This window comes from Malaclemys terrapin, chromosome 4 (genome assembly GCF_027887155.1).
Source record: "Malaclemys terrapin pileata isolate rMalTer1 chromosome 4, rMalTer1.hap1, whole genome shotgun sequence".
Classification (NCBI taxonomy): Eukaryota; Metazoa; Chordata; order Testudines; family Emydidae; genus Malaclemys; species Malaclemys terrapin.
Window position 1 is genome coordinate 147,299,792 of NC_071508.1, and position 25,291 is coordinate 147,325,082.

Consider the following 25,291-nt stretch of genomic DNA (forward strand, 5'->3'; position numbering starts at 1 on the left):
CCTGCTTTTTCATATGTGATTCTTGGATAGATCAAGATTCATATTTTCTTACTGAGTAACTTAGAAAATCATGTAAAAGCCCATTTGTCCTTTTTATAGATAAAATATACGTTATCCAATATGGGTAAAAGCAATTTGTAGTCATGGTTTGATTGCTACAGTCTCTGGAACGCTCCCCCTGAAGCTTTAGGAAAGTTACAATGTATTGTAAGAATGGGCTTTCGGCTCAGAACGATTTCCTTTTGGTCCAGGCTGTGGAACGAAGACAGGTTAAGGAATGATTTGCAGTGGAGAGCTACTTGATCAAAGCTATGTTCTTACGGTGGTTTCATTACTACGTTAACCCTGGGTTAGTGGTTTGATTTGAACATCTAAGCTCAATCCCAGCTGTTCTTTCACAAGCACAAGGGCTGCAGACACGGCTTATGAAACCCTCCTGGGGAGAGCGTGGCATTAACATATGCCTGTTACTGCATTTCAGCCCATTCTTGCCCAATGATTGTCTGCTCAGGGATATCCAAAAGGAAGGTTACAAATATAAAATCAAATTTTAATAAGAGAGTGACCGTCTTCCCTAGCCTGTCCCCCTTCCAGTGTTCATAGAGGAAGGGCCCATTGTCATGAACAGCATGAGCAAAGCCCCTGTCTTTGAAAGTGTTGAAACACCGCATTAATCTGAGCACTGGGCTGGCATAACCTTTGTAGCCCCCGTTGTGAACAAAGCATGTCCTACGCCAAGGATGCAGTAAAGCCCAAAACAAACAGTAGCCCTTGCCAGTCATTCATTACTGCAGTGGACTGTTCCATCTTCTGAGATTTGAGCAGGGGAGTTACTTGTTGATTTGTTTTCTTAATAAATGTATATGCAGCATCTCCAGTGTTCCCTTGTGTTAGAGTGCCCTGTACACCATAATCACATCAGGATAGCACGGCTTGGCTTTCGAGTCCTGCAGCCTGATCTTGCATGTTCATGCAGCACCCTCTAGCTCTCACACTTAGACACGCATCTGTTTATATTCAACCAACCAAAGAATTGTCCTTTAGAATACTACCAGGCCAGTGATACCAGTATTGGTTCTGACATGGAGCAGTTTTATTTTGGTAAAAAGTGGGCATGCCTTTGCTCTTACACGATATGCTCCTTGCTGCTGTAGTGAGGTGTCTTTTAGGCTGTGGTGGGACTCACAATTTGCCAGCATGATGTAAATTGCCAAACAGTGAAGGAAAAAAACTAACCAGGCATTAATATTGAGAAATAAATATCCAAGGCAACCATTGCATGATTGTCGCTATGCACAAAGCATGGAAATTCAGACCCTAGTGGTAGCAGTGGAGATTGAAGTTGGATCTCCTGCTCCAAAAGCACAGGCTCCTATCACTTCTTCTACAAGAGAATCTCCATTAGCTATTAGCAGTATAGGGCCAAGGACACACAGTTGAGCAGTTATGATTCCATCTAGTAGAGTAGCATGAACTAGCCAATTTATTGCAACACCGTGATAGTTTTAAAATTGATCAGGACTTTTAATCAGTGAAGTCAAGATGATTAGTTTTTGTAAGTGAATATTGTATTAGTTCTCTTGATGCCAAGATATCTATTTAAAAATCTTCTCTAGTGTAGTTTCAGCCTTGCTACATGATAAGCTTGTAAGACGTGGGCTAGTAAAACATCTAATTCACCTGACTTGGCTTTTTATTTTTGATTAAAGGGGACCTTATTCCCAGGCATCAGCAAGTTTTCAGCACTAATCAGTTCTTCAGTGGGGTGCGAATTCCAGATCCAGAGAACAAGGTAAGAGTGCCCTACAAACTTACTTGAGTCCAACGCTAATCAGCAATTTGTATGCTATGCAAATGAGATGGTTGTGTTCTGGATAGAGAAGTGTTCTTGCTTTGACTCTCCTGGGGTGTAGAGTTAGGCTGTTGTTCACAGAGCTGCGTGTAGGGCTACAATTAAGCGATAACTGATTGAGATTCAGGGCATTTCCGAGGGATTAATGACCGATGGCCTGTGGCACAGCTAAAAGCCATTCATCCTGGCCAGTCGGTATTCCGCATGAAAAGCGCTACACCGAGGCGGTCGTTGCTGTTGGACACAGCAAACGCCAAACGCAGACACATCGTAGGCCCCGATCCTGCAAAAACTGAGGCATATGTTTCACTTTAAGCATGTGAGTAGTGCCATTCAACTCCTGAGCATGAGTCTTTGTAGGAGAGGTTTGCGTGGGCTTCATTTTTAAGTCCGACCGGACCCAAGCCCACCCTACGTGGACCCCAGAGGGCCAAGTCATTTTCTGACCCAGCTCTGACTCTTCCCCCAAACTTGAGTCAGTGTTGCTGCCACCTCCTGCCCATGGGGTTGGTGGCACCCCCAGCCGCTTGCCCCACTCCTGCCAGCTGCTGCCCTCTGCTGCACTGTGGGCGCATTGCCAAGCAAGAGGTGCCCGGACTCCTTGGCACGCTCACCCTGCCGGGCGCACTGCATGGTGAGGTGGCGGCGGCCGGCGGGAGCAGGGTACGCAGCCACTGCTGTGCCGACCCCACAGGTAGGAGGAGGGAAGCCGACCTGGCCCAAGCCCGAGAGGGTCAAGTTGTTTTCTGACACAACCCGAACCCAACCTGGTGCTGGCAGTCGGCAGGGCCGGCTCCAGGGTTTTGACCACCCCAAGCAGCCAAAAAAAAAAAAAAAAAGCCACGATCGCGATCTACGGCGGCAATTCGGCGGGAGGTCCTTTGCTCCGAGCGGGAGTGAGGGACCGTCCGCCGAATTGCCGCCGAATAGCTGGACGTGCCACCCCTCTCCCGAGCAGCCGCCCCAAGCACCTGCTTGCCAGGCTGGTGCCTGGAGCCGGCCCTGGCAATCGGGTCCCATCAGGGTTGGGTTGGGTTGCAGAACTCTACTTTGTAGGGTCAGGTCAACAGAAACCAGAGATGGAAAAGCCCCTGTTATCAGCTCTGCTTGTCCTTCTCTCTGCTTGTTTGGGATCATTCCATGCAGTATGTACTTGAAAGTCTGTCTAGTCCAGTGTTAAGTGACCCAAAGAGGGCTCTTGCCGTATCCACCGGGAGTATGCTTTGCGGGTGACTTCACCTCAGTCACGTCTTGTTTGGTTGATTTTTTTTTTTTTAATCTGATATTCAGTTTAAACTTTCCTTTGATCATTTTTATCCTCTCACCCCTAATCTGACTCACTCAGACCTCTAAACAATTCCTCTTGTTGGTGTTGACTTGCATCTGATACTTGCAGATGGTTATCTTATTCCACCTTAGTTACTGTTATATGATCAATACGTGTGTAATTACTTTAATACTTCCTCATGGCTTAATAATCACAGACCTTTGTTATTTTGTTGTTCCGTGTCTTTAATCCTCTATAAAATTCCTGTCAGTTTATCTAAAACGGGATATACTGGATTCAGATCATTATGAGCCATGATTGCAGAAAAATGTGGGTGTCGGGAGCAAACCGAACAGAACAATAAGCAAATCATTATTCAATCACTGTGTGTTTATTCAGTAACTGTGTACTCAAGTATCTTTAAAATGGTGTTGATTGTGAAATAGGCTGAGTTGGAAGTGAAAAGAGATGATGAATGCATCATGTGTAGGGCCCTACCAAATTCATGGCCATGAAAAATGCATTACAGACCGTGAAATCTGGTCTCCCTTCAGAGCTGGGTGGCCGGAGAGTGGCGGCTGCTGACTGAGGGTACGTCTATACTTAGCCGCTGGTTCGGGGGCAAGCAATCGATCTTCTGGGATCGATTTATCGTGTCTTGTCTAGACGCGATAAATCGATCCCGGAAGTGCTCGCCGTCGAGGTAATCCTGCTCCGCGAGAGGAGTAGGCGGAGTCGACGGGGGAGCCTGCCTGCCACGTGTGGACCCGCGGTAAGTACCTTTAAGTTCGAACTAAGATACTTCGACTTCAGCTACGTTATTCACATAGCTGAAGTTGTGTATCTTGGTTCGAACTGGGGGCTTAGTGTGGACCAGCCCTAAGGGTCCAGCTCTGCAGGCAGCAGCGCAAAAGTAAGGGTGACAATACCACACCAGGCCATCCTTCCTTCTGCGCTGCTGCTGGCAGCGGCTCTGCCTTCAGAGCTGGGCTCCCGGGGCCAGTAGCTGCCACTCTCCAGCTGTTCAGCTCTGAAGGCAGCGTCATCACCAGCAGCAGCGCAGAAGTAAGGGTAGCAGTACCGCAACCCCCACTCCAATAACCTTGTGACCCCCCCCAACTCCTTTTTGGGTCAGGACCCCTACAGTTACAACACTGTGAAATTTCAGATCTAAATAGCTGAAACCATGACATTTATGATTTTTAAAATCCTATGACTGTGAAATTGACCGAAATGGACCATGAATTTGGTAGGGCCCTAATCATGTGGTGTGGAAAGCAAGTTCATGATGACACCTTGATATTTGAAACAGTTACTAATATAAATATACTTTTTTTTTTTCCCCAGGAGCCACTAGAATTGAAATTCCCTAACATTTCATATCCTGCGCTAGGACTAATGAAGGTAAGCCAAGTACCGTCTGTGGCAAAGTACTGAGTTCACACTTAAACTCTATGTATCAGAGGGGTAGCCGTGTTAGTCTGAATCTGTAAAAAGCAACAGAGGGTCCTGTGGCACCTTTAAAACTAACAGAAGTATTGGGAGCATAAGCTTTCGTGGGTAAGAACCTCACTTCTTGCATCTGAAGAAGTGAGGTTCTTACCCACGAAAGCTTATGCTCCCAATACTTCTGTTAGTCTTAAAGGTGCCACAGGAAACTCTATGTAGGTTACCCAAGAGAAGGATAATTCACTGTTAGCCACCTGGGTGTGTAACATGACTTGGGGAATTCTGTGTTGACTCTTAACCCTGGAAAACCCGGACTCCAAGGATCCATTTTAAAAACCCCAGAGTCCACAGATGTTCATTAAAACCAGCTGCTTTTAACATCTGTAATGTTTTAATGCCACTGTACACAAAGACCACCTGCGTGATCCTTAGCTGTATGACGTTTTCTTAGGGCTGCCTTCATATGGACCCTGCTGAGAGGCTCACATGTGAACAGTTACTGCAACATCCATACTTTGACAGCATGAGAGAAGCAGGAGATTTGGGAAGGGAGCATGAAAAAGCCACTCGGAAACCAACCCGGACCACTCGAAAGCACATGCCAGGGGTAAGACTTACTTCAGAGCGTTCAATGTCCCATAACCTCGGGTAGGAGCTTGGTTCCCTTTTGTAGCTTCCAGCAGGTGGAGTTAGCGTTCTGACACCTGCAGTTTTCGGGGAGATGAGGATCCCCAGATCAGACCAGCAGTGGGCTGCAGAAACTGGGGGCTTTGACTTGTAACCGAAGAAGACAATTAACTGAGCTAACAAGCCAGCCCAGTGCAATCTGAACTTTAGGCCAAATCTTCATTGAGACAGTAGGATTGACCAGGAGACAAATGTAATTAGCCAAAGCCAGTTAGAAATGAAGATGCCTGACAGAACGCTGCCATGATCGTTATTAGATTCAGACTAGTTCATGCTTTCCTGCATCTGTAGGCTACGCTCTTTGCACAACCCAGGGGCTCCTTGCATTCCTCCCCCATAAGCTCCCTGTGTGCCACTCTTCCGCCCCCCTCTATTTCAGGGACTCCCTGAAAATATTCCCACCCCTGGAACAGAGGCTCTGTGCCCTCCCTACCATCAAACTCATTTCTTTTCTTTCTGCCTGGGAGATAAGTCATTCATGGTGTCAGCATTTTAAACTGTACTGGGAGCACGGGCAGAGCTGAGATGGGGATGGTGGTAATGCTGGTAGGTGTATAGACAATCAGCTGGCTTGTTGCTCTATAGACAATTGCAGAGAGGATTGAAACTGCTGTCTCTACTAACCAGGTCCCGGGGCTCTGTGTCTGCCCCCCACCTTCCCTTTCCTCCTTCCAGTTTCTGATTTTTACCAAAATCACTAGTGTTCTGCCCCTCGGTGCCTAGACCATTTGCTGACATTTTGGAATTCGTCAGACGTGTCATTCAAAAGGTCTTGCAATACATACACACAAAGTGAGAAATGCCGTCAAGCCAAGGGTCGGGATCTTTGCTTCGCTTGGCCAATAAAACTGCGCCCCCTGAATAAGCTCTGACGTACCAAATGCAGCTGCCTCTCTGCTTGGCAACACAGGTTGCCATGAACACATCACCCAGGAGTTCTGGTCTCTACACTGGCTTCCTGCTGAAACACTGTCCAGCCCAAAGTCTCTAAAACTGATGCTCTCAGTGCTCCAAGGGATTTGCACTAGCCATCTGTGAGTTCATCTTTCCTTCTGACCTTCCACAACAGCTGCATTCCACTGGAACACTGAAACAGCCACACTGGGTCACACCAATGGTCCATCTAACCCAGTATTGTGTCTTCCGACAGTGGCCAAATAAACTTCCTTATTTACTTTCTCCACACTAGTCATGATTTTACAGAGCTCTATCATATGCCCCCTTAGTAGTCTCTTTTCCAAGCTGAAAAGTCCCAGTCTTTTGAATCTCTCCTCATAAGGAAGCTGTTCCATACCTTTAAACATTTTTGTTGCCCTTCTCTAGAACTCTGCCATTCGTACTGTATCTTTTTTGAGATGGGGCGACCAGATCTGCATGCAATATTCAAGGTGTGGATGTACCATGGATTTATACGATGGCATTAAGATATTTTCTATTTTGTTACCTATTCCTTTCCTAATGGTTCCTAACATTCTGTTCGCTTTTTTGACTGCCGCTGCACATGGAGCAGATGTTTTCACGATTCACAACGACTCCAAGAACTTTTTCTTGAGTGGTAATGGCTAACTTAGATCCCATCATTTTGTATGTATAGTTGGGATTATGTTTTTTCAATGTGCATTACTTTGCATTTATCAACAATTTGTTGCCCAGTCACCCAGTTTGGTGAGATCCCTTTGTAACTCTTCAGTTTTCTTTGGACTTAACTACCTTGAGTAATTTTGTATCGTCTGGAAATTTTTCTTCCTCACTGTTTACCCCTTTTTCCAGACCATTTGTGAATATGTTGAACAGCACTGGTCCCAGTACACATCCCTGGGGGACACCACTATTTACCTCTCTCTCTTCTGAAAACTGACCATTTACTCCGACCCTTTATTTCCTGTCTTTTAACCAGTTACTGATTCATGAGAGGACCTTCCCTCTTATCCCATGACTTGCTTACTTTGCTTAAGTCTAGAGGGACCTTCTTAAAGTCCAAGTACACTATATCCACTGGATCACCCTTGTCAACATGTTTGTTGACCCCCATCAAAGAATTCTAATAGATTGGTGAGGCATGATTTCCCTTTACAAAAGCCGTGTTGACTCTTTCCCCCAACAAATCATGTTCATCTCTGTGTCTGATTGTTCTGTTTTTTACTATAGTTTCAACTATAGTTTGTCTGTTACTGAAGTCAGGCTTACTGGCCTGTAACTGACAGGATCACCTCTGGAGCATTTTTTTAAAAATTGGTGTCATATTAGCTATCCTCCAGTCCTCTGGTACAGAATCTGGTTTAAGTGATAGGTTACATACCAGATTTAGTAGTTCTTCAATTTCATATCTGAGTTCCTTCAGAACTCTTGGGTGATACCATCTAGTCCTGGTGACTTATTACTAGGGTTGTTGATTAATCGCGGTTAACTCATACGATTCACTCAAAAAAATTAATCATGATTAAAACAATGAATCACGAGTCATCGCAGTTTCAATCGCACTGTTAAATAGAATACCAACAATTGAAATGTATTAAATATTTTAGCTGTTTTTCTACACTTTCATATATATTGTATTCTGTATTGTAATTGAAATCAAAGTGTACATTGATTTATATTTGCACTGTAAAAATTACAAACAAAAGAAATATTATTTTTCAATTCACCTCATATAAGTACTGTAGTGCAATCTCTTTGTTGTGAAAGTGCAACTTACAAATGTAGATTTATTTATTTTTGTTATATAACTGCACTCAAAAACAAAACAATGTAAAACTTCAGAGCCTACAAGTCCACTCTTGTTCAGACCAATTGCTCAGACAAACAAGTTTGTTTACATTTACGGGAGATAATGCTGCCCTCTTCTTATTCACAATGTCACCAGAAAGTGAGAACAGGTATTTGCATGGCACTTTTGTAGCCGACATTGCAAGGTATTTATGTGCCAGATATGCTAAACATTGTATGCCCCTTCATGCTTCGGCCACCATTCCAGAGGACATGTTTCCATGCTGATGATGCTTGTTTAAAAAAATAATGCGTTAATTAAATTTGTGACTGAACTCCTTGGGGGAGAATAGTATGTCTCCTGCTCTGTTTTAACCACATTCTGCCACATATTTCATGTTATAGTGGTCTCTGATGATGATCCAGCACATGTTGTTCATTTTAAGAACACTTTCACTGCAGATTTGACAAAACGCAAAGAAGATACCAATGTGAGATTTCTAAAGATAGCTACAGCACTCGACCCAAGGTTTAAGAATCTGAAGTGCCTTCCAAAATCTGAGAGGGACGAGGTGTGGAACATGCTTTCTGAAGTCTTAAAAGAGCAACACTCCAATGCAGAAACTACAGAACCCGAACCACCAAAAAAGAAAATCAACCTTTTGCTGGTGGCATCTGACTCAGATAATGAAAATGAACATGCGTCGGTCCGCACTGCTCGGATTGTCATCGGCATGGATGCATGTCCCCTAGAATGGTGGTTGTAGCATGAAGGAATATATGAATCTTTAGCGCATCTGGCACGAAAATATCTTGCGACGCTGGCTACAACAGTGCCATCAGAACACCTGTTCTCACTTTCTGGTGACATTGTAAATAAGAAGAGGGCAGCATTATCTCCTGCAAATGTAAAAAAACATGATTGTCTGAGCGATTGGCTGAACAAGAAGTAGGACTGAGTGGACTTGAAGGCTTTAAAATTTTACATTGTTTTATTTTTGAATGCAGTTTTTTTGTACATAATTCTACATTTGTAAGTTCAACTTTCATGATAGAGATTGCACTACAGTACTTGTATTAGGTGAATTGAAACATACTATTTCTTTTGTTTTTTTTACAGTGCAAATACAGTACTTGTAATCAAAAATAAAGTGAGCACTGTACACTTTGTATTCTGTGTTGTAATTGAAATCAATATATTTGAAAATGTAGAAAACATCCAAAAATATTTACATAAATGGTATTCTATTGTTTAAGAGTGCGATTAATCACGATTAATTTTTTTAATAACTTGACAGCCCTATTTATTACTGTTTAATGTACCAGTTTGTTCCAAAACCTCTTCTACTGACATTTCAATCTGGGACCGTTCCTCAGATTTGTCACCTAAAAAATGGATCAGATGTGGGAATTTCCCTCACATCTGCTGAAGTTAAGACTGATGGAAACAATTCATGGATCAAATCAACTCCTCTGCCCTTTGCCATGTGACTGACTGATGATAACACTAGTCTTTTACATGCCTGTCAGCTCTGCTCGGTGTCCCCTTCCGGTTCCCTGCTTTTGACCCTTTGATCCTCGCACCCGTCCTTGTTTTTTCTGTTGCCACCCATAATTATTTGAGTCCCGGGCTCAGTGGATCCTCCCCTGAGGCTGGGGGAGGGCCCTTTTGCCATGGGTGGGCTTGCACCCACCCATCTCCCCAGAACCCAATATGAAAATAAATTATGTGCCCAAGAAAAATGGTTTGAGTAAAATTTGGAAGAGCTGTTCTAAGGCAAGTTGTATGATCACATGAACAAATGCATATCTGCTCTGGGTCTCTAAGTGTGCAAAGTGCATAACTGTTTTATGTAGTGCAAATATTTTCAACTGGCTTACAGTATCGTTTAGGAAATGAAATGCATAAAATTACTGCAAATTCCTATGAAAGTATAAACTGTGATTTCTGCTTTAGTTACAGTACCTGCCTCAGTTAACCAGCAGTAACATTTTACCAGCTTTGGATAACAAGAAGTACTATGGCAACACAAGAAAATTAAACTACCATTTCCCCAACATCTAACAAGATGGCAAGTCACTACTAAGAGAGAGCTATTTATTGTTCCAAGTGCAAGCCTTCAACAACTTCTAAAAGGAACACTTAAGGTGAAGTTACAATAGACACATAAGTGATCTCTGAAGTTAGTTTGTGGTGGGTCACCAATGGAAGGAAACCTCTGCATAGAGAGCTCAGAGCTGCATGCTAATCAGTATTCTATGTATAAAGGAGAACACAAGTGTTTTGTTTTTGTTTGTTTTAGTTTAGTGATTATATTGTGGTTCAGCGTTACCAAGACCCACGGCTTACAGCATGGGACTTTAATAAACCACATTGAGTGCCTGTATTCAAGACTTGGCAGTTAAGTCACAAGCATGCCAAATAAGTTTGTTTTAGAAAGTCCCATTGTGTCAAAGCATTAAAAATAATGAAAAAATATACTAGATATTACACAGCACTAGATAGTTGAAACACTTATGCATATGCATAATTTTATTCCCATGAGCAGGCCCAACGGTAGGACTTCCTATGTGAGGAAAGTTACTTGTGTGAGTTTGTAAGAATGGGGCTGGGGACTGTTCAGCTAATTGCAGCATTCACTCAATTGGCTGAACACGGTAAAATATATTTGTAATGTACAAATACGGTGTTAGGAACATTAGAAAAGCCTACGGTAAACGTAATGGAATGCCCAATAGACTACAGCATTGTCACTGATGGTGGGGACAATAAAATAGATACATACTCTTTTAGTAAAACCTTGCTGTTGCTTTAGAACAGGGATCTCAAACTCAAATCACCATGAGGGCCACATGAGGACTAGTACGTTGGCCCGAGGGCCGCATCATTGACACACACAGCCCCACTGACCCCGGCCCACCCCCACTCCACCCCTTCCATGAGGCCCTGCCCCTCCCCCACCTCTTCCCACTCCTTCCCCGCCCCTATTCCAACCCGTTCTCCAAATCCCTGCCCCTTCTCCACCTCCTCCCCTGAGCGCACGGCTCCCCACTCCTCCCCGTTCCCTCCTGGAAAGCGCTAAGCGCCACCAAACAGCTGTTTGGCGGCAGGAAGCGCCTAGAGGTAGGCAGAGAAGTGGGGACGCAGTGCGCTGGGAGAGATGGGGGGCAGCGGGGGAAGGGAGCTTGGCGGCCACAGGAAATAACTCGGGGGGGGGGGGCACGGGGAGCTTGGCGGGCCGCAGCAAATAACTCTGCAGGCCACGTGTTTGAGACTCCTGCTTTAGAATATGTTTTTAGGTTTCCCCTGCTTTCTCTTTCTGGCATTACCAAGAGATTTCACTTGTTATTTGGTCAGTACCAGAAACCGGTCACCTGTGGGTTATACTAGAAAGGAATGGGCTGGAAGGCCTCCAAAATATCTGTACTAGGATAAATCTCATTTCTTTGTGTAATCTCAGGATGTAATACTTGATTGGTTTTGAATAAAATTAATGTAGCTCACCTTTCTATTTGTGTGTCAATGTTTGATTATGGTGTATGTCATAAATATTTCTGAGGTTGTACTACCGCTATTAAACAGCTGTTTGAAGTCCAGAGAAAGTATTATTCTTTTGAATACTATCGGAGGTATAATGCAGTTCAAAAACTTGACGTTGTTTTAGTGGGGCAGATAGCCAAACACATAGTCTTGTGAGGACAGATTAACGTATTTGTTTTATATTGTAATGTTCATATAAGTGGACTAATACATTTTTATATCATTTAATTTCAAGCATTGTCCCCTATGTATTTGCTTGGTTATGTCCTTTTTGAGGGGGAAAAAAATAAATTTCCGTGTTTTTATGTAGGAATAAGTCATCCAGCCTTGCATTTTTGTGATGGAACAGAGCAATTATGCTGTACAGTTAAGTAGCATGTAGGCTGAGTGTCACATCATGGACCTGATCTTGTGAGCTGTGGATTGTACTGGAGTTCCATATTCCAAGCATGGCCACCGTCTAAACAGTAGGAATATAGGTATTGCCACAGGATCAGCCCTGAGGTCCATCTAGTCCAGAATCTTGTGTCAGATGCTTCAGAGGAAGATGTGAGATAATCTGCCCCCCACCTCATCTTGCTCTCTAATAGTCCGAGATTGGCCTAAGCCCAATAGTACAATTCTGTCTGTTTGTGGTATCTGAATCCTAAGGGAACTCACAGAGCCTGATTCTGCTCTCATTTGTACTGATGAAGTATGAGTAATTCCATGAAAGTCAATAGTGACATCTGTGTATGTAAGATCAGAAACTAGGTCCACTGCTGAAACCAACTAGCTGATGCTAGATGGGTCCTAAGGCTCCCTCACCAGCGCTCCTGTAAGTAGGTGGAATTGCTGGTACACTTCACCTCACAGTAGATTACTGAGACACTTCCACTTGCCTCTTCTTGTAAGTGTTTTAGGCTGTTGCTTTCCATAACACAGTCTCTCTAATTTCCCCTAATCACTATACATCACTTAATTAAACCCCAAGGCCAGTTCCAGTAGAAAAGCCCACTCACTGGTACGGAAAAAGCTAAAGCGCAGAGACGAAAACTATCTCCTGCCAGCGGTGGATTCTACGAGAGCAGCAGCTGTAGGGGGATACGTGATAGCCTCTTTAAAAAAATTACATTGATTATATATTTTCCTCAAAGCTTCCCCTTCCCACTTAGCGCTCCTTTGTGGCCACATTTCTTCCCAAAGAGCCTTCTAGTTGAGTAGCAGAGTTCACTAATAATTCCAGCACTGGGTGTCTCTATTATTATTTATGCAGAGTATCACCATACCACTAATTTAACCATTCATTCCTTTATTAAATCCAAAGGCCAAATGGTATTTATACAATTGCTCTAAACATGCCTAAAGCGTAAGCAATTTACTATATCCAGACAGTAACACAATACTTATCATTTGATCAGGATACTTACAAATGGGCTAAACCCCATCTTGGTCAGCTCCAGCGTGGTCAGCCAATGAACCTTTTCAGAGTTTACTTTTGATGCTCTTTAACAACCAAGTGATGTCATGGCCAAGTACTGACTTTAGCTAAAAACCAATTTGAGACCATTCATCCTTAATTCCAGTCTTAACACAGATCAGACTGTATTTCTCCCCAAGGCCTTTCCTCCCTCTCTCTGCCCCTCCTCCTTGCTGACCAACAGTATTTCTTTTGCATCTGGGTTCACACAGGCCCTAATTTTTGAGATGACACTGATATGTGGGGTAGGAAGGCCTATGCTGGCTCATTTTAAGACCAATTCCCTGTCTTATTTAAAACCATCCCCAGTCATCCCTGTTGGTCAGAGGCCTTTTTAGAAATCTTTCCTTATGTTTTAGTTATTCTTTGAACCAGACAGCCTCCCTACTTCATTCCTTCTAGCTTTATAATTCATTATTTCCAAGGCCTTCCTTCGACTTACTAGTCAGGGCTGTTCTTTAAGCTAACTTTAATCCTTTCATTTCATATTTATCCTACAATAAATACCAGCTCAGTTTACTGTCCCCAAATTGCTGAGCATATACCCTCCAAGATACAGGTCAGTGAGTCTTTCAGAATGGACAGGTTGTTCAATGGGACAAATAAGGGATGTTCTCCATTCTGCTCTGCATTACCTCTGAGGGAGAAACGATTTAAAGGAGAGAGAAAGAGCAACCGGTACAATCCATAATAGATTCCCAGAGTGGAAGAGAGAAAAAGAAACATTCAGGGCTGCCATGAAGGAGACAGAATAGAGGTTTTCACTCTCCCCTTCTGGGAACTCTCAACACACAACTGTGGAGTTAGCAAGAACCTTGTTTCCTTGTCCTGGCAATTCCCTGCAAGCCCTTCTTTGCCCTATCACAGAAGCCTGGAAGGGGTTCATAAAAGCACTATAACCCTTTTGAAGATAGACCACCTCTCTCAACTTGGCAGAAGTATAAAATATTCGTTACTAATTACATTATTTCCTTAAGTGCACCCAAACCTGTTCGGGGGTAGGTTAGGGTGACCAGATGTCCCGATTTTATAGGGACAGTCCTGATTTTGAGGTCCCTTATATAGGTTTCTATTACCTCCCACTCCCGTCCCGATTTTTCACACGTGCTCTCTGGTCACCCCAGGGGTAGGTACAAGGCCTAATTCAGCCCAAAGTAGTTTAAAGCAATAGTCTGTGCAAGGGCATCCACCAGAAAACCTGCTTCTTCATGGGAAAAAAGTGCTCAGCCTACCAGCTGCAGTTCCTTGGAAAAGTTATAGAGCCTGTCTTTGAAAAAACTACCCCTAATTTCTTTCCATTTGGATTTGACTTAAATTGGTTTTCAAGAATGTTTATTAAAACTTCATCATACACATTTGGTAACATTCCCAAACAGACCGTGCATTTAGACAGCTCTCATTTAGGCAGCAGGTGAAACTTGACAAATATTCAGTACAGCTGTATCCTGTCTAGTTCTTCAGCCATACTCAATCTCTTTTCCATACTCATCTGGTAGACAGAGGTACATTTAAAAACAGCCATTGTAATTGTATACATGGGTGCAAGGAAGAGTATTTGGTTTACTTATTTCCCCTGCTAGTAGACAGAATTCTTTATCTTCTTACAACCACTCCAAAACATACAAGTGTTTACAGAATTGCATTCGCTGTAGTTAAGTGAAGCACAAATTAAGTTCAACGACATTTCACTGAGATTGATTTTTTTTTTTAAATACCTTCAAAGCCATGGATGAGAGATCTTCTTCCATGAGGAAACATACGTAGTGACAACTGTATAACCCATATAGTTTAAGGATAATGAATATTATGAAATAAGACCTCAGAATTATGTAAAGATGCCTTTATTCTAAATCTAATTCCAGCTCCAGTGATGGCATTGATTTCTTAAGGATTTGAATAGTAGTTTCTTTCTCACTTATCCCAGGAAGGTCACTCAGAAATAAATATTCAAGGTTCCTATAAATATATAAAAAGTCAGTCAGTGGCTACTTTACAAGACAGTGTGATTAATTTCAAAAGCACAGATACTTTCACCCTTAAATTAATTATACATATGAAGAGACTCTGGGGGCTGTAGGTGTTTCAAAGAATTTTTAATAGGGAGCCAATATTTTCACAATTGGTTGCCTAAAGTTTTCAGAGCTTAGTAGTTTCAAGCTTCCATTGATTCATTTCTTAAAGTGTGCAAGGTGCTTTGCTGACAAAACTGAAGACAAGCTCCCTGCCCCACATACCATCCTGCTCTTTTTACATTACTTTTTATTACGATCAGAAGTCCTCCTAGTAACTTACTAAGGCCATGAAAGCCAAACTGGTGCCTCTTCACCATTAGCAAGGAGTTTGTCAATGTTTATACTCCTGTATAATAATCAGAGTATAGTGCTGCTTGAAGTGCTCTGTTGAATAGGGGCTTCACTGCCTCCCATGCAGGGATTAAAAAACAAACAAGGCCTCAATCCCAAAGACCTTAGGAGCTACATCAGACACAGCTAAAGCAAAGTGGTTGAAGTAAACAAAGATAATTGGAGGTGCGGTGAATTGTAAATGCCAGGGTTGGTTTTGTTTGGTTTTGTTTTACGTTGAGGAGAAAGGGATGGGGTGCTCACTGGCAGGAAGCAAGGTGAAAGTGGGTTGTTAGTTCCTAAGCAAGACTCCCAGGTATGTCTACACTGCAATAAAAGACCCATGGCTGGCCCGGGTCAGCTGACTCAGGCTCACAGAGCTCCAGCTGTAGGGCTATAGAATTATAGTGTAGACACTGGCGCCGGAGCCCTCGCTTTGGGACCCTCCCCACTCACAGGGTCTCACAGTCCGAGCTACAGCCCGAGCATCTACGCTGCAATTGTGCAGTGTAGCACAGACATATCCTAACATAGTAGTCAAAAGGTGGCAGGTAAATGTACTAATCCACTGCACTTGCAGAGACAATGCCTCAGCACGGGGACTGCATGATCTGCTGTAATCTGTTGAGCAAGCAACATTTCTGAATCTCACCTACAAATGGGGACATGAAAAAAGGTTAACTACGAGGATATAATTTAGCTGTGGATTCACATACTCTTAGGCTTCCTACTTTCAGCACTATAGCCTATAGTTAGTTCTACTTACTGAATTGTTGTTAGGTTAATGGGTTTGTTCGATTTTTGTGTGTTAATTCAGACTGCTAAAACTGATTTCTCAGAACAGCCCACCCGGTTTTGCTTTCATTGTACATCAAAGACTATTGAAATCTAATGTAAACAAACAAAAAAATGAATTTCAGTGATCCAATACTATTCTAAACATACAAATATGGCAAGAGCTAGAAAAGTCATGTTCTACAAGACATTCCCTCAATGGCTCACGTTAGTTTGTGGAGTGCTACGATGCCTTTATCTGTGACATTCCCACAGGAAATTATCATCAGTCGCAGGAGACTTTTCTGTAAACTCTCAGTCTCACTGATCCTCTGCAGACATTCATCCTGGATATAAATACAGTTGCTCAGCTTAATTTCCTCAACGTGTTTGAGACCATCTGGAAAAGAGAAAAATCATAATACAAGGAGCAAACTGTATGAGATGCCGCCAACAGGTTTGCAGTTCTTATTCTCATGCTTCCATAAACCGGTGGCAACAGATGCCTGCATATGGAAGAGCCATAATGCATCATGAATTATTGTATTGTACTCTGCAGCAATCCCATTGTTGGCTTCACAATCATAAAAGCATGACTAAGGTTCTAAGGGCTTTTTATACGGAAGTAGGCAAATGACAGAAAATCAGCATGCCCAGCATGACTGATAAGTGCTGAACTAACAATACAATTATGCAAGAAATTTACGATGATTTGCAAAGAAAAAAAAAGAGTGTGTCCCCCATTTTTGTTCTTTGTTGTGTAAAAGACGACTGAAAGGCAACAGCTTTTTAAAACTTCTGTTTCTTTTAAATTAGAAATTCAGATCTTGCTTATCTGGCTTTTCCTGGAAATGACTACGGCTTCACAAATAGCAAAAATTGACACATGATTTAGAGTAAGTCTTTTTTATTCAGAACATTTAAAACCCTGGTTTGCATTAATGCATACTGAACTATGAACTTATTTAACTAATAAATCTTTGTTCCAATTGTTTAATGCTCTTCCCTCTTCAAGTAGTGGCTGACAAAGTTCCCAATCCATCTGTATCCTAAAAAGAGACCTCCAGCAAAAACAGAGGTACAAATCTGATATTTCTCAATTAAAACACAAACATTTTTCTTTTAAAAATCAAGCCTTCTCTATGACTCACAAAGAAACAAAAAAAGACACAACTGCTCAGTCTTTGATGCAAATGGATGAATTTTAAGGACAATATATAATTTGTAAAGCTGTGTCTTGGTTACCCAAATAATCAAATCCTCGGTACATGATGCAGGACTCTGTGGCATCGATTGCTTGTATCTTGTATTTTCCCAGAGGCCCGGTTGGGAGACCATTGTAGTCATGCTGCCATTTATCATAGCCTTGGAAACGAACCAGTGCCCCACACCGCAGAAGCCATTCCGAAGCGGCTCTATCAGGGCCAACAGCCTGTATACGTTCATAGTCTACCCTGTCAACATAGAACAAACATTTAGATCTCCCTATACCAACATACAGCTTTATCACATTTGCAGCCCTGTTACTGCACAATAAATATTTTGAAGTGTCTGATGAAAGGAAAGGAGAAAGATAGGATCGAGTCCCAGGGCAGTGCTTTGCACCAACTTATTAAGTCTGCACTATTTAAAACAAAAATCTGGTAATGTGTTAATTTATATTTTAGATTAAAATTAAATGTTGGTAATGTAATGGAGAAAGATATTGCTAGCTGATTTGTCACTTGTATTTCTCTCTAATCCTCTCCTTCTGTCTGTGCTCAGCATTCTACCTCTGCCAACCCCATGCACTCATTAAGCTCACGGTGCCCTACCTTATTAATTCAAAACTACTTGGTAGGCATGAAAATGCTACACAAAGTATTGGAAAAGCATGAAACAGACAGAGACGTCTGTATGCAGGAGATATCCAGCATCTGCCCAGGATGAGGCTTTACAACAGTATTTGGGATTTTGCCTCCTGAGTCAGTTTTGATTCCATCATAGATGGCTACATACATGCCATTCCTGACATCTCTTTTGTCAAGGTTTAATAGTACTACAAAGGGACACACCCCAGGAATTAGTTAAAATCCTGGGATCTATTCTATGAGGATGCTTCTTAAGACTTGGTAGAGAATGCTGAAGAAGACTGAATGCAGATTATGAATGTCTGACATTTGTTATTGGTAGAGAAATAATTAAATTTTAACTTTTTTAAAAACAGAAAAACCTGTTAGTGCAACTAAATTATATTAGGAAGGATAATTCTTTAGAGTGCCTTCTGAATACATAAAGGAAATGTAGAATGCTAGAGCCAGAATTTAAATGCTAATGGAATCAAGGCCAAAGGAAGATGGGGATTTAGGAAGCTAAAATTTAAATTCTAACTCGTCTCAACCAAGGTAAATAAAATTACCCCACAGCATACTGATTAAAGCACACACTTTCCTTTGTAAATCAGTGATTTTATTACTGGAACATGTAAGAAACAACCACTGTCTGACAACAGAATACTGTTTGAAAAGAAAAAACATTTTTAATAAGAAAAAGCTGTCCTATTCCTGTGACTTGTAACTGGCTACTGTTGCTTATGCATTTAACTGAATAACCACGCTACATAGTGATGTGCATCAGAGCTTTTAACTAGCACATGAACTATTACATACATCTGTTTTCCTTACTTGTTAAAAACTGCATTCAGCCATCCCCAGAAGTGTCTGCGTGCACCTGGGGTTGATAGTTTCTTTAAGCTGAGCACTGGTTGTATGAAATTTCCCAACAGCATCATAGAACTGAAAGAGAGGTTTACTGAAATGTCAGTTTGGTGCCTCTGTCCTCTTGCCACTAGTCATGTACAAAGAAAACATATATTACAGGTATTTTGTTTTGTTTAAATAACACTATGTCACTTAATTGAAGGATATTTTTAACTTTTTAGCGATTACAGATATGAACGTATGTCATCAGAAGCATCCCATTGACTGGCAGCCTGAAAAATGCTGAAGTGCTAAGAAAAATGCCATAGTTAAATCCGCAACTTGGAATCAAAGATCAGTTTTGTTTTCAAATTTTAAACAGATGGCATCAGCACTCAAATGTAAATAAATGTGAAGTCGTTTATATTCACAGTGACACCGCCTGCTGTTGATCTGATTTTAGTCAGGCCACACCACTAAGAAGGGCTGGTGCAGGTTGGAGAAGTCTCCTAAATGGGAGCTCTAGCCAAATCATATCCTCTCAGGATCCCGCGGCAGACCACGGGAGAGCAGGGGTGGCCAACCTGTGGCTCCAGAGCCATATGTAGCTCTTCAGAAGTTAATATGCGGCTCCTTGTATAGGCACGGACCCAGGACTGGAGCTACAGGCACCAACTTTCCAATGTGCTAGGGGTGCTCACTACTCAAACCCTGGCTGTGCCACAGGCCCTACCCTCTCTCCACCCCCTCCCCTGAGCCTGCCGTGCCTTTGCGCCTCCCCCCAGAGCTTCCTGCACACCACGAAACAGAGGGGGGGACAGGCACTGACTGGCAGGGCTACCGGTGGGCAGAAGGACCTGGGGGAGGGGAGCAGATGTGGGGCTCCTGATGTATTCCTGTGGCTCTTAGGCAATGTACATTGGTAAATTTTGGTTCCTTCTCTGGCTCAGGTTGGCCACCCCTGGGGCTAGAGACTTTAAGGTCAGAAGGGACCACCCTGATCATCAGGGGTGGCTCTATGTATTTTGCCACCCCAAGCACGGCAGTCAGGCGGCCTTCAGCGGCACGCCTGCAGGAGGTCCGCTGGTAACGTGGATTCAGCAGCATGCCTGCGGGGGGTCCGCCGGTCCCATGCCTTCGGCGTATCCACCGCCGAAACCGCGGGCCCGGCAGGCCTCCCGCAGGCGTGCCGCCGAAGGCAGCCTGACTGCCGCCCTCACGGCGACCGGCAGCCACCCCCAGCGGCTTGCCGCCCCAGGCACCTGCCTGATCACCTAGTCTGGCCTCCTGCACCTCGCAGGCCACAGCCCCTGGGCCACCCGCTCCTGTCACACACCCAGCGCCTCTGTGAGCCACCGGCGTCTTCGAGTCTGGGGGTAACGGCTCTGGCAGGAGGCAGGTCGGCCGCCGGGGCCCGGGCTAGTGTTGGGCCCCGCTAAGCCGCCGGGGGGAGGGAGGCCCGGCCCCGGCCAGGCCCCGGGCTGCCCTGCGCTCACCCGGGCAGCGCCCAGGCCTCCCGCCCCGCTGAGGCGGCGCAGGCCCGGCCCGGCCCCGGGGGCTGGAGGCGAAGCCAGGCGACCCGACCCCCCCCCCCCCCGGCTAGCGGGGAGCAGCCCGGCGCGGCGCCCCTGGGCCCGCTCTGACAGCCGGGGAGCGGCCGGCGCGACTCCTCCTCTCGCGGCGGTGGGAGGAGCGGGGCGGGCTCGGGCTCCGAGAGCCGCCGCCGGGACGAGCCCAGGATGCCGCCGCCGCTGCTGCGGGCGGGCCGCGCCTGGGGCCGGCTGGGCCTGCCCGGGCTGTGCCGGGCCCTGGGGTACCAGCGCCGCCGCAGTAGGTGAGGCCGCCGGGGTAGGGCCCTTCCCGCGGGAGCGGCGGGGACGGAGCCCGGCCTGGCGCTAACCTGGCGGGAGGGAATTAGAACCGGGCCCCGTGTGGACGCGCCGACTTCGGAGTAGACGGAGCCGAAGTGGATTCGGTCACTGTTGGCCCGACCCAGGCGAGCCTGCTGGGGGGCGGCGCCCGCGGAGCCGAGCTGGCTCCACTTCGCCCGCTGGCCGTGGGGGGGCTGGCGGGACGGGGCCGGTGGAAGTCAGGGCTGGGGCCTGCCGCTGCTGCTCCCCTTCGCCCCGGGGCAGAGGTCGGCTGGGGCCGCGGTGTGCTTGTGAGCTTGCTCCCTCCGCGGCTCCCAACGCTTCTCCCAGGCCAGGGAAATCGTTTGAGACTTAAGTTTCCTTCTACTTGAAAGATCTGCGGCTGGTGTGTTTTAGCCACTGTGTTGCCTGTGCAATGCTAATAGGGTGACCAGATGTCCCAATTTTATGTCCTGATTTTGGATTGGGTTGGATTACCCCCACCCCCGTGTCCCGATTTTTCACACTTGCTGTCTGGTCACCCTGAATGCTAATAACACTTGGAGGACTGGTAGAGCACAGCTCACCTGAGCACTTACTCACCTAGGGCCCAGTCTTGCAAAAAAACTAAGCATATGCTTAACTGTACCCAGTGTGAGTGGTCCCGCTGATTTAATGGGGTTATTACCGGGAGGGGATAAATAGGCACATGCATGAATTTTTGCAGAATTGGGACCTCAGAGCACTTGTTGGCCTAACACTAGTGAAATAAACCAAAACACTTTGATTCCCCTGAAAGAATTAATGGGTCAGGAATGTTGAGCGCACAACAATCTGGGAATCTCAAAAACGGAAACTATTGTCACTTAAAAAATAAGTGTCACTGCAAGTTGGTGTCACAGTTTGACCCAGTCCCCTTCTCTGGACAGACTCGAGTTTGCGAGTTGACCCACTGGCTGGATCCTATGTGCAGTTGCAGACATCATTTCTGCACTGCTTCCTTGGGACAAGAGGCTCTGCAGCCTAGCTGCTTTAGACCTCTGAATCAGTATCACAGCCCCCTGAACCCCCAGTTGCTTACACACATCTCATGAGTTCCACCTTGCTCTGGGTGCACTGAGCTTCTTGATTAACTGGAACAATGTGGCAGGCAACCAATGAATGCAAGTTTAGCAAAGTAACGTATTAATTATAGGCACTGTACTCGAAACAGCATAGAGTTACAGATCTTTGAAGAAACCACAAACAGTCCTGAGATTATTCCTTTCCCCCACTTTAGTCTGATCCTTCCCCTTCTGTGAGCCTGAGGCCTGGTCAGCATCCTTAGGCGAAGGAGACTCCTTGCTTTTCATCTCTCTCTGGACAGGTTTCTTGGCATATGGCAGTGGACACAGACAGCCTCCTTGCTCAGAGTCACCCCTTCTTAACTTCAGTCGCTGGCTCCTTTGGTCATGTAGCTAGCAAAAGAAACTGCAGCTCTCCCAGCCATTTGCTATAGGTTGAGTAACTCCAGTCCCTGCTCCCAGCCAGGCTACTGCGTAGAAAGTTCATCGTTGTTGCAGGGGATCAGGAATACCTGGAATTGATGGCTCTAGATTACTCTGTTACAGCTAGAGCACTGCAAATCCACGGATACCTGCTTTATGTCCACATCTGCAGATATCCGTGGACCATTTTTGCGGATCACAGATGGATGCGGATACAAATTTTGTATCCACGCAGGGCTCTAGTCATAGCTTCTCAGACACGGTCATTCCATTAGGTATCAAGTCTGTATTACAAAATGGATGCTTTGTTATGTTCACAGCAAGCACCCAGAAATGAGATAGAAAACATTAATACTCTTGCTAGAAGGTTGCTATGTAAAACTACTTTATTTCTTAGAATTCAGAACAAGTAACACACAAGAACCCCAAAACACACAGAGCGAAAACCAACTGCTCTCTAAGGGCTTGTCTTCACTACCCGCCCGGATCGGCGGGTAGAAATTGATCTCTCGGGGATCGATTTATCGCGTCTCGTCGGGACGCGATAATCGATCCCCGAATCGACGCGCATACTCCACCAGCCCAGGTAGGAGTAAGCGCCGTTAACGGGGGAGCCGCGGCAGTCGATTTGCCGCCGTCCTCACAGCAGGGTAAGTCGGATCAAATACGTTGAATTCAGCTACGCTATTCCCGTAGCTGAATTTGCATATCTGAAATCGATCCCGCTCCATAGTGTAGACGTAGCCTAAGTCACTGAGACACAGCTCACCCCACCTGGCTCTTTCCAGGTTGTCTGTCTGCTGTGCTCATGCTCTGCCACAGAGCCATGCAGGCTCTGGGCTGCAAGCTGGATTCAGAAACCCTCCCCACTCTTAAATTGATAGCTTGCAATTCCAACGCAGTCTTCAGTACACCACATTCTAATCCACAATGTGGATTGCAATATAACATGAAGGTTACAATACAAAGTGGCGACTCTGCATCAAAATGATGTTCTCAAAATAAATGGGGTCACAATTTGATACAGGTATATCTCACTCTATCATATTCACATAGTAGGATTTTACTGTAGAGTAATACCTACTGTTGATCCATGGACATGCAATACAGAAACATGAAACATTTTTACGTCCCAGTGTCCATATATTGAAGTTAGATCTGAATTTAGACTCATCCTTGTTTCACGTGAGGCACTGTTCACATTGTATGTATTTCAGTAACGAGGGCCACCAGCCCAGAGGCAGCAGGAGAAAGCCTTCCATTTAATCCCATAATGCATTTACGTTAGCTGCTGAAAGGACTGTGTCCATAGTCTTCTCCCCGAAATTTGTAAGATAAAGGTACTCGTGCTCCACTATGCAAATATCCAGACACCTTCTCAGTTTTTAAGTTACTTTTCAAATAGTCTTCCTCAGAACTCCCAGGTGCCTCCATGTGAACACAGGAAGTGTCTTTGCCTAGGGAGGAAATGGATCCTGTGGTGATGCGCAGCAGTGAGCTCCATAGCATCTCAGGAGACAGACTTTTCAAATAAAATAAAAATACATTGAACAAAATTATTTTCATCTTGGCTAACCTCAGATACGATTTGTTTTCCTGTTTCTAATGTGGTAGATTCCAACAGGGCATTATTTATCTGTTGAATGGCTTTGTCAGTGCCAGCAGGTATGTTTGTGACTGTGGGAATGGTGTTTATTATTCAACTGATGCTCCAAAGTAAGTACAGAAGCACAAAACCTGTTTGTATGGGTCCTACATAAATAGTAGCTTGGGTTGGGATTTTTTACAATTTTTTGACAACTGAGTGGATTTTGAAAAAGAAAAGTAGGTTTTTTTAGAATGAGGTCTATTCCCACCAGAGTACTGTATCCCCTTTACAGTACGTCAATTTTTTGCTTAAATCACATTATCCTGTGTGCGCCGCTTAAGTGCTGATTCATAGATTTCAAGCCAAAAGAGACCATCTTGGTCCTCATAGAATCATAGAATATAGAATATCAGGGTTGGAAGGGACCTCAGGAGGTCATCTAATCCAACCCCCTGCTCAAAGCAGGACCAATTCCCAACTAAATCATCCCAGCCAGGGCTTTGTCAAGCCGGGCCTTAAAAACCTCCAAGGAAGGAGATTCCACCACCTCCCTAGGTAACGCATTCCAGTGCTTCACCTCCCTCCTAGTGAAATAGTGTTTCCTAATATCCAACCTAGCCCTCCCCCACTGCAACTTGAGACCATTGCTCCTTGTTTTGTCATCTGCCACCACTGAGAACAGCCGAGCTCCATCCTCTTTGGAACCCTCCTTCAGGTAGTTGAAGGCTGCTATCAAATCCCCCCTCATTCTTCTCTTCTGGAGACTAAACAATCCCAGTTCCCTCAGCCTCTCCTCATAAGTCATGTGCTCCAGACCCCTAATCATTTTTGTTGCCCTCTGCTGGACTCTTTCCAATTTTTCCACATCCTTCTTGTAGTGTGGGGCCCAAAACTGGACACAGTACTCCAGATGAGGCCTCACCAATGTCGAATAAAGGGGAACAATCACATTCCTCGATCTGCTGGCAATGCCCCTACTTATACAGCCCAAAATGCCGTTAGCCTTCTTGGCAACAAGAGTACACTGTTGACTCATATCCAGCTTCTCGTCCACTGTGACCCCTAGGTCCTTTTCTGCAGAACTGCTACCTAGCCATTCGTCCCTAGTCTGTAGCAGTGCATAGGATTCTTCCATCCTAAGTGTAGGACTCTGCACTTGTCCTTGTTGAACCTCATCAGGTTTTTTTTGGCCCAATCCTCTAATTTGTCTAGGTCCCTCTGTATCCGATCCCTACCCTCCAGTGTATCTACCACGCCTCCCAGTTTAGTGTCATCTGCAAACTTGCTGAGAGTGCAGTCCACACCATCCTCCAGATCATTAATAAAGATATAAAACAAAACCGGCCCCAGGACCGACCCTTGGGGCACTCCGCTTGAAACCGTCTGCCAACTAGACATGGAGCCATTGATCACTACCCGTTGAGCCCGACGGTCTAGCCAGCTTTCTATCCACCTTACAGTCCATTCATCCAGCCCATACTTCTTTATCATACCTCTAGTCTGACCACTTGAATAACACCAGTCACCCAGTAATTCCTGCATCAAGACCATACCTTTTGGTTTTGTACAGCATATCTTCTTGAAAGAAAGCCAATCTTAATTTAAAGAGTG

At 44.7% G+C, this 25,291-nt stretch overlaps 3 protein-coding genes across 5 annotated transcripts in view; 2 read left to right on the forward strand and 1 right to left on the reverse strand.

The window, feature by feature from the left end:
- CDKL1 (cyclin dependent kinase like 1) overlaps nt 1–11,471 on the forward strand; it is a 35,476-nt gene extending 24,005 nt beyond the window's left edge. The window contains exons 6-9 of the mRNA XM_054028114.1: nt 1,710–1,792; nt 4,467–4,523; nt 5,020–5,175; nt 9,919–11,471. Of these exons, the coding sequence (XP_053884089.1) occupies nt 1,710–1,792; nt 4,467–4,523; nt 5,020–5,175; nt 9,919–10,026 (404 nt within the window). The 3' untranslated portion in view covers nt 10,027–11,471. The remainder of the gene's footprint in view (nt 1–1,709; nt 1,793–4,466; nt 4,524–5,019; nt 5,176–9,918) is intronic.
- A 2,805-nt stretch (nt 11,472–14,276) lies between these two features.
- On the reverse strand, nt 14,277–20,934 carry DMAC2L (distal membrane arm assembly component 2 like). 3 transcript variants are annotated; one of them, XM_054028115.1, is made up of 5 exons: nt 20,656–20,934; nt 18,741–18,851; nt 17,323–17,531; nt 16,306–16,477; nt 14,277–14,917 (listed from the first exon to the last, which is right to left on the reverse strand). In XM_054028115.1, the coding sequence occupies exons 2-5, from the start codon at nt 18,845–18,847 to the stop codon at nt 14,803–14,805; spliced, it is 603 nt and encodes a 200-aa protein (XP_053884090.1). In that variant the 5' UTR covers nt 18,848–18,851; nt 20,656–20,934; the 3' UTR covers nt 14,277–14,802. The 3 variants fall into 3 exon arrangements, with proteins under 3 accessions (XP_053884090.1, XP_053884092.1, XP_053884091.1); XM_054028117.1 differs by lacking the exon at nt 20,656–20,934 and adding an exon at nt 20,252–20,330; XM_054028116.1 differs by lacking the exon at nt 20,656–20,934 and adding an exon at nt 20,092–20,243.
- The window catches only part of L2HGDH (L-2-hydroxyglutarate dehydrogenase), a 36,302-nt gene continuing 31,387 nt past the window's right edge, over nt 20,377–25,291 (forward strand). Inside the window, exon 1 of the mRNA XM_054028111.1 lies at nt 20,377–20,589. Within this exon, the coding sequence (XP_053884086.1) occupies nt 20,495–20,589 (95 nt within the window). The 5' untranslated portion in view covers nt 20,377–20,494. The remainder of the gene's footprint in view (nt 20,590–25,291) is intronic.

Bases quoted from the DNA above. Each gene is read 5' to 3' on its own strand.
- DMAC2L (XM_054028115.1), bottom strand. From the start codon at position 18,847: ATGATGCTGTTGGGAAATTTCATACAACCAGTGCTCAGCTTAAAGAAA. The intron at 17,532-18,740 runs GTAAGGAAAACA...CTATGTTGACAG, and splicing joins CTGAATGCAGTTTTTAACAA to GGTAGACTATGAACGTATAC. The intron at 16,478-17,322 runs GTAACCAAGACA...TCTCTTTTCCAG, and splicing joins CCGAGGATTTGATTATTTGG to ATGGTCTCAAACACGTTGAG.